Source organism: Sceloporus occidentalis, unplaced genomic scaffold, assembly GCF_023333645.1.
Source record: "Sceloporus occidentalis isolate IW3139 unplaced genomic scaffold, rSceOcc1.0.p SCAF_85, whole genome shotgun sequence".
Taxonomy (NCBI): domain Eukaryota; kingdom Metazoa; phylum Chordata; class Lepidosauria; order Squamata; family Phrynosomatidae; genus Sceloporus; species Sceloporus occidentalis.
In genome coordinates, this window is record NW_028317065.1 from 1,959,372 (window position 1) to 1,968,067 (window position 8,696).

Consider the following 8,696-nt stretch of genomic DNA (forward strand, 5'->3'; position numbering starts at 1 on the left):
ATTTGGAATACCCTGGGGTGTCTAGTTTTCAAAAATATATGGTTTGAATGGGTTAAATTGAGTTAACTGGCTTCAAAGATATTCCAAAGAGGAGATGGAGGCAGACTGACCAGATTTGTTAAAAAAGGTTTGGAAATCATAAAACGCTGCTTGTACTTATTGCCCTATAACTTACAAAAAACAGCAAAAAAACATAAAAACATTGGGTATTTCTAAACTCAGGACAAGTAGTAGAATCTATTTAGCTAGTTTTTTTACTTGCTTTTTTAGGTGAGTAAAAGATTTTTCAAATAAGTCATAAAATGTGTTTTTTTTCAATTTTTCACCATGTTTTTTTTGTTTTTTATAGTAAATAAGATGATACGATCAAAATAATGGTATCTGAAGAAAGCCCATCTTGTCCTGAAAAAAAACAATATATAACTTATGTGGGTACACTAAATGGGTGAGGAGAAAATTACAGCTGAACACAAGCACCACAAAAGTATTAAAACAGCCTCGGTCCCACAGGGTACAAAACGAAAAATGAGCCCGGTCCTTAAGGGGTTAAACACCGTTCCTGATTGCATTTGTATCCTGACAGCGACGGGTACCCAAGTTGCTGGGAATTTTTAGCTCTGGAGTGCAGCCTTCATGGTACGGCCGTTGTGTGTAGTCTTGGCATTCCTAAATATGCAACTTGTATGTTTGGCCCTGCAAGCCTGACTATGCCGTGCTAACATGTTTGTGGTTAGAGCTCGGGGTCTATTCGCTAAAGAGGCAGTTTGCGGTAGAGCTGTATTCATTCTGAAGGACGCACGCTGGTGGTTTCTTCATTCAGAAGGGCTGAGCTTGCCCTGTATAATGTATAATTTAGTGTATGAGGAGGCTGAAGAAATCGCACTGGTTGAGCTCTGCCTGATCATTCTGCAGGAATTGGACCTTCATAAAGTAGAATGAAGTTAATGCGTTGAAACCACAGCTCTGACTTTAGTGAATAGCCCCCTCTGTGTATATAAGGGGTGTGTTGTCCAATTCACCAAGGCGTGCATTTTGAAGGGCCAGTGAGTTTAACAGGAAGGGCCGAGCTGTGTCAACATATTTGGATGTTATGTCAGGAAGATGTAGCTCTCTGAGAGGACTTTTAAACGGAGCGTTTAGTGTCCCTTATACTGCCAAGAAATAAATCTCAACCTGACACAGAAGAGGCAGCCCTGCAGCAGCAGCTGCCCTCCTTCACCATTCTCTGCCGCTGATTGACAGCTTCAAGCAGCCAGTCATGTTTGGCGCACCAGTTCCTTGTTTGTAATATCTATCCTGACTTTACATTATTTCACATAGGGGTAGAGATTATGTTCTATACGCCAGTTGGCATCGGTGCCAACAACAAACATCAGATAAAGTATGAAGCCCAAACCTGGGGTGCTCAAATAACCTGGGTGGGGGCCATAAAAATAATACTATTTCTAGTTGGGTAGTAAAGCTATTGCATCTTCATGAAGCCAGGTTTCCAAGCCGCAAGTCAGTCACTCCAAAAATCAATCCTGTTTTTATGCCTTAAAATACTACTTTATTTTGGATTTTTTTTTGTACACTTTTGGAGCTTTCTGTGTCTTGTGTGATTTTTCTCAGTGAAATGTGTTTGTGTTATGTGGGGGTCTCAAGAAACTTTAATGACAAAAGTCTTGTTGACGGAATTCTAGTTACAGTGCAACTAAATATTTAGAACACTTTGGGGGTGAAGAAGACATTTGGCAGGAGAGTTGGGGTCTTTTCCATTCATTATGAAGGGCCAACACCAGTTAAGTTTCTCCAGTAAGAAGAGCAGAACTGGCCCTGCATAATGGATAGCTAAGTCAGTGGGGGAGACTTAGGAGAAATATCACACATTTCACAGGCATCCAAGGGAATATTTAACAAAATGTACAAAATAAATCAAGATGTTTATTTTCATTCGTAGTTGATTGTCCTTTTCATGTTGGCTGATAGGTCTAGAAACTCAGTTTGAGTATATCACTCCGTAATGTGCCTGAAAATTTTAAATAATGGGATTTTAACACCCCCCAGGCTTGTTTGCCACATTCCTTTGGTATTGGTAGAATTTAGTTATGTAACATGGCACTGTATTTCTTAAACTTATTTGAGATGTCCTTTTTTTGCTTTTCCTTTCTCTAGGACCATGGATTTTCCTGGGCATTTTGAACAAACGTTCCAGCAGTTGAACTATCAGAGGCTCCAAGGGCAGCTCTGCGACTGTGTAATTGTGGTCGGCAGTCGTCATTTCAAAGCTCACCGCTCTGTGCTGGCTGCCTGCAGCACTCATTTCAGAGCCCTCTTTACGGTCGCCGAGGGGGACCAGAGCATGAACATGATTCAGTTGGACAGCGAGGTGGTAACCTCTGAAGCCTTCGCTGCCCTTATTGACATGATGTATACATCGACGCTCATGCTTGGAGAGAGCAATGTTATGGACGTCTTACTTGCAGCGTCTCACTTGCATTTAAATTCGGTAGTGAAAGCGTGTAAGCATTATCTCACCACAAGGACACTGCCCATGTCTCCCAATGATAGAGCTCAAGAGCAAAGCGCTCGCATGCAGAGATCGTTCATGCTTCAGCAATTAGGACTAAGCATAGTGAGCTCTGCTCTGAATTCAAATCAGAGTAACGAGGAACAGTCACAGCAGCAACATAACTCCATGGGTTCCTCAGTTCGAAACAGTATGGTGGAGCAAAGGGCCACATTCCCAATAAGGAGGCTTCACAAAAGGAAACAGTCATCTGAGGAAAGGGCTAGGCAACGAATGAGGACATCTCTGGATGAATGTCTCATAACGGATGTTACTCCTGAAAGTGTTCAGTCAATGGTTAATTCTCGTGAAGGGTATTTCTCCCCCGATTCCATCAAAATTGTAGACAACTTAAAATCTGATTCTGCTCCAGAAAACCAAGAGGATGCCACAATAATATTTGATCAGTCATACAATAGTCAAGAAGATACTCAAGTACCCAGCCAATCTGACAACGGCGGAGACAATATTTCGCATATCTCCATGGGATCCCAGACAAACACAGCTGAAGCTAGTTATGTACAGGAAAATGCCTGTGATAAAAATATGTACCCTTCTGAAACTCATGAGATAACCGTGGATGGAAAAGATCACATGCGAGTGATTGTCAAATCTGAGCCTTTGAGCTCCCCGGAACCTCAGGATGAGGTGAGCGATGTCACCTCGCAAGCAGAGGGCAGCGAGCCTGTTGAAGTAGAGGGTGTTGCAGGTGGAGAGAAAATTGAACTGAGCCCAGAAAGCAGTGATCGTAGTTTCTCGGACCCCCAGTCTAGTACGGATAGAGTTGGCGATATTCACATATTAGATGTGACTCCCAACATGGAGCACAAATCCTCCTTCAGTATTTCTAACTTTCTGAACAAAACTAGAAATGGAAGTGCGAGCTTAAGCCAAAATGACGACAACATTCCAAATACTACCAGTGACTGCAGGATGGATGGAGAGGTGTCCTACTTGGTGAGCCCTGAGTCGGGACAGAACAGTCATTCATCTGGTGTCATGTCTCACTTAGAAAATCCCTTCAGTGACGGTCCGGATTCTCATTTTGCCCGTCCTATGCAGGACGTAATGTCTATACCTTGTACCCAATCATCGAACTACAGAGGAAACGATCCATTTGGAATGGACTTCCCGAGGTCTGGCTTAGGGCTTCATTCTATGTCCAGATCCATCATGGGAAGCGCAAGAGGCAGAGCTTGTAGCTTCCCGAATTATCGCCGCATAGCCCCAAAAATGCCTATTGTGACTTCTGTACGGAGTGCCCAGCTACAGGATAGCACCTCTTCTCAACTCCTGATGAACGGGACAAGTTCTTATGACAACGGTCATTCATCGCAGCAGGGTCCACCCCAGCTGACAAGGGCGTCCGCGGATGTTCTTTCAAAGTGCAAGAAAGCTTTATCTGAGCACAATGTGTTGGTCGTGGAAGGTGCCCGCAAATATGCTTGTAAAATATGCTGTAAGACATTTCTCACTTTAACAGACTGTAAGAAGCATATCAGAGTACATACAGGTGAAAAACCCTATGCCTGCTTGAAATGTGGAAAGAGGTTTAGTCAGTCTAGTCACTTGTACAAGCATTCCAAAACGACTTGCCTTAGGTGGCAAAACAGCAATCTTCCTACAACCTTACTTTAAGTTTTATTAACACCCCGGGAAAAAGAATAAGAATTCTCAATGACCAGGTATCTGATCTATGAGTTATCTGAGCAAAGGATTGGAAGGCAAGGACTGTGTCTAAGCAATCCAGGTGACTTTTAGTCAAGATGTTGTTGTCTTAGGGGAAAACCCTATCAATAAGTGTTTAACCTCTTTCTGTATGAGGTATAACAAAATACTTAATTTCTGTGTTTATGAAAGAACGGTAATTAAGAAACCAAACCTAAAGCATTTAACAGCTTTGTCTGTACAGATGTGGAAACCCTCATACAAATGCTGAAAGGCATATATTATTATTTTTTTTTTAAAAAACCTCTGGTAAGTATTGTCAGCACCCCAATTCCCTAACTAAATTATTGACCTTTTATTGATGGAAGATATTTAAAAGCTACCAATAAAGTAACCTTCATTGCCAGTGCACTTGTTTACTGTTGTAAAAGCCCAACTGTAATAACATTTCTTTATTATCTATTTTTTTTTTTTAATATACTGTCCATCAGCAAATTTACAGTGCTTTAATTGTTTACTATTGGCTGTAAACGTTCCCAGAAACATGCTTATTTAAAGCGAGCCAAATATTTATATGTGCATATAATTATGCATATTATATGATTAGAATGTCTACCAATCTGTGACTGGTTTTAAATCATTTTGTATATAGCATTTGTCTTCTACATACCTAGTAGTATTTCAACCATGACTAGTAAAGCTGTTTAATTTCAATCGCAGTATGCACTTGTGTTCAATAAATACACATTCTATGTATTTATGTATTGCCCCCATAATGTGTATTTTTTTTATGCTGATGAGTGTGTTAGAATGTATTAAACTGCCAACCGTCTTGTGGCTATTTTTTTGGGTTTTTTTTTCCCCCCAGTTTTTCCCCCCTGGTTTTTATCTGTCTCGCACATTATATGTATTTTGTGTACATATGGAAGAAATGGGCCTTACCACCACAGGGCAGACATGTAAGGACTCATTAGGAGTATGCCTTTAATGAATGGTTAGGTTTCATCCATTGTAAGGTGAACACAGTTATTTCAGAGTGTTTGTGTCCACTTACTTTCCAGAAATATCTTCCCCCAACAGGACCATGTTCTGCTTCTTCCCACATCTTCGTTACATCTATTCCATGCTACCTGAGTGCAAGCAGACAGAAGTTCTTTAAGGGTGCAATAGCTCTTCATGTTTTTTAGTTCAAGGGCTAGTCTTGTGCGTTTATTCCCTCATTTTTCTTGCCTATGGATCATAACGAGACCTTAAACCTGTTATGCTTTAAGTATGTAAAATTGTGTGGCCAAAAGAAGTGAGTAAAAACCTAAGTTTATCTCATTTTGTTGCAATAAACGTCCTTTATCTGTTGAAGGCTGTTAATGGAGACAGTCATGTGATATTTTTGGTGACTGCTCGAACACCACACCGAGCTGATTTCTTCTTGGCAATGCTAACAAGGTTTCATTTTATCCAAAGTCCATTCCTCCAAAGATTTTATCGCAAGGCAGTATGATAAGGAGTCCATTTGTTTCTCTAGTAGGTTGGGATACGATGTAACAGAACTAGAGCTCCTACAAATGACTAATATGCCTGTGTGTCTGAAAACATATAAAGTTAGGTCCGGTAATATTCAGACACTGAAATTGTTTTCAGAATTTTGGCTCTGTATGCCACCACAATGGACTTGAAATGAAACAACCGCTTTCTACGTTTATTTAATGCCCTTGGTTGTTAACTGCGTGACGTGCCTGGCACGTCTTTGGTCGTTAAGGGGTTAATTGATGAAGAAATAACGAAGAAACCGCTTTTGAATTCTATGTTTCCAACGTTGTGGCACAAGTTTGGGGAAGGCCATTCATTGTTCAAGCGTGATTATTCCCCTGTACCCAAGAAGGTCCATAAAGACATGGTTTGGAGGAACTAATGGCCTGCACAGAACCCTGACCTTTACCGTACTGAAATTCGTTACTTTGAAATTAGTTGAAGCACACAACTACAGCATCATTTATCATTTATTCTCTGTAAAAGGAGTTGTTTGGAGAGTTGTGCTTTTAATGGCCTGATTTTGCTGCATTATGAAGGGCCATAATCGCAATTTACCGAATGCTACTCATAATGCATGAAAAAGAATTTGCAGAAAGCTGCCGCCTAAATAAGCCACGTCGATCATCTTCTTTCTTATGCTCTCAAAGTATCGTTTCTTTATTGCTGTAGCCATTGAGACCTCGCATTTCTCTCCTCCTCCTCCTGCATCTTGATATTTCATACTGCGGCTTGTGGAGGCCGCTCTTTCATCTCCTGTCTTCTTACACAATAGATACTTTGTTTTCAACTCCCTTGCCGTTCAGCCATTCTTTCATTTGCTGTCTCCTAAACTTTTCCCCTACACTAGTTTGGCTTCATAATAGCTTTTTTTATACTACCTCTGCTTTGGTCTTTAAGGGGTTAACACGTTGACCTCTGGGAGCTGAGAACGTGGAAGGCCGGTTCACTTTTCATGGTTTTGCAGCAATTTAAGTGACAACTTTTATCTTTTGTTTTATTCCCAGGACAAGTTAATTTATTAAATCCACCATGTTATGGTGCTGGAACTATAGGGGTTAAATGTCAGCTTTTTCTTTTTTGGTCACTGGGCCCGACATGCATTTCATTTTATAAACCGTTGGCCCTTGAAGCTGTTTATGTAATGCGTGAAAAATATCATTTTTCTATCATTTATCTGTTTCAGCGAGTAATTCATCTGCTTTTTCTGAAGCTTCTTGTAATTCAAAAGCCCCCTGGAGATCGTAACACAACACAGATTATGTCACATGATGTAAAGCGCAATATAATTGTGTATTCTGTGAATGGCATCATATGCAAGCCACTTATCACCAAAATAGCATAAAATATCTTTATTTGCAACAATATTCTGGCCTTGATGGTGTGTCTTACATCAGCTCTGGCTTATATTGTGACTTAGTGTCTGAATAGGAAACGTGATACACAACTCTAGCAAACACTGAATTTACTACATGTAAATCACACGGGGAAAAGCAAAACTAATGTAAACCCATGCAAAAATGTTGCATGGCTTTTATCTTACCTTACTCTTCATCTAACCGTTCTTATGATGCAACTACACAGATACAAATACACCTACAGACAACAATGGGAACGTCCCTTCTAATGGGATGCTCCAGCCACCATAAGCAAAATTCAAATTAAATTCACGGGCTGTCCCATGTGCATTTGCCCATTTCCCAAACCCTAACTATTTGCTCCAGTGCTTGCTTGCTTGTGATCCTATTTATTTCAAAGGGAGTGCTTTCCTACCACTCATTGAATGCCTCAAGTAGTCAGTCTGCAATGCAAATCACTGGGCCAAGGAGAAGGCCCTCTGCTGCTGCTCTGGACATGGTAAGGACTGCCTGAGACTACTGATAGTGGAGGTTTTCTTAAGCAATGCATTGCTACAGTAAACGTAACTGACTTGGCAGAAAGATAGTATGTTGTATTTGTATTAAAATCATCTTGACAAGTTGCCACACAGTTCAAATGTAACCAATTAGGCTGCCAGCTTTCAGACGGCTGCTATGGAAAGCACAGCGTTTCATCAATTCAGAGTTTGCTATAGTAATTGAGTTGAAAAAGTACTCCAAAGCCACACCATTAACTAGGAGGAAGGAACCCAGACCCCTTTAAACATAGCTGGTCAGACTTGAAGTCCAACTTGTAATCCAGCCTGAGGGACATCCTCAACTTGCAACACCAACTTCATTCTTGGCTCTTGAGTTTCTGTCTTGTCACACAACAGAAGACCTGCACTGTTTATTTAGCTGCTCAGCAGTGTTGATGCTGTTGACTGGTTCTGAATTGAGCTACGGTAGTAAAACCACCTCTGGAACTTGAGTAGAGCTGTCCATCAGAAATCTAGCAATACATGTAACTGATGTAAGATGTTCTTGTTCTGTCCATCAGCTCAAAAGCTAAGCTGCATTTCAATGCATTGCAAGAACATGATGCGCTGTTACTCATACAACATGTTAAGCAGTGGTTTGCAGCAGTAGCACAATTGTAGATGGTTGTATGCAACACCCGTTTGTACAGTTTCCCCAACATAACCCCCCCCCCCCAAAAAAAACATATGTACTTGCGCAAATGTTATTTGGTTGTATGCCTATTAGACTGCTACCAACACTTGGGAACAAGTGACACGAGTACAAATGACGATGGCGAGAATTGGAGGGGGGGGGTGACCTGGCGTTGTTTGTGTTTGGATTTTTTTCTGATTCATTTTGGGGAGGTGTGTTATGTGTAGTATTTTTTTCTCTTCTGTAGTTTGTACGAAAAATGTAAAAACAAAATTGGGGGGGAAAAAAAGACAAACGCACTCTTGTCTCATGGTTTGTTTAATAGGATTACAGATGCCGGCATGTACAAAAACAATCTGAGTGAGTCTGGTTAGATGTTCCCTGGACACCGTGTTTTGCTTCAGTATCTGGTTTGGGCCTCT

At 40.8% G+C, this 8,696-nt stretch overlaps 1 protein-coding gene across 1 annotated transcript; it reads left to right on the forward strand.

The window, feature by feature from the left end:
* Nucleotides 1–2,158: 2,158 nt before the first annotated feature.
* On the forward strand, nucleotides 2,159–4,186 carry LOC149285065 (zinc finger and BTB domain-containing protein 5-like). Its single transcript, XM_089495873.1, has one exon. The coding sequence runs from the start codon at nucleotides 2,159–2,161 to the stop codon at nucleotides 4,184–4,186; it is 2,028 nt and encodes a 675-aa protein (XP_089351999.1).
* Nucleotides 4,187–8,696: the final 4,510 nt, after the last annotated feature.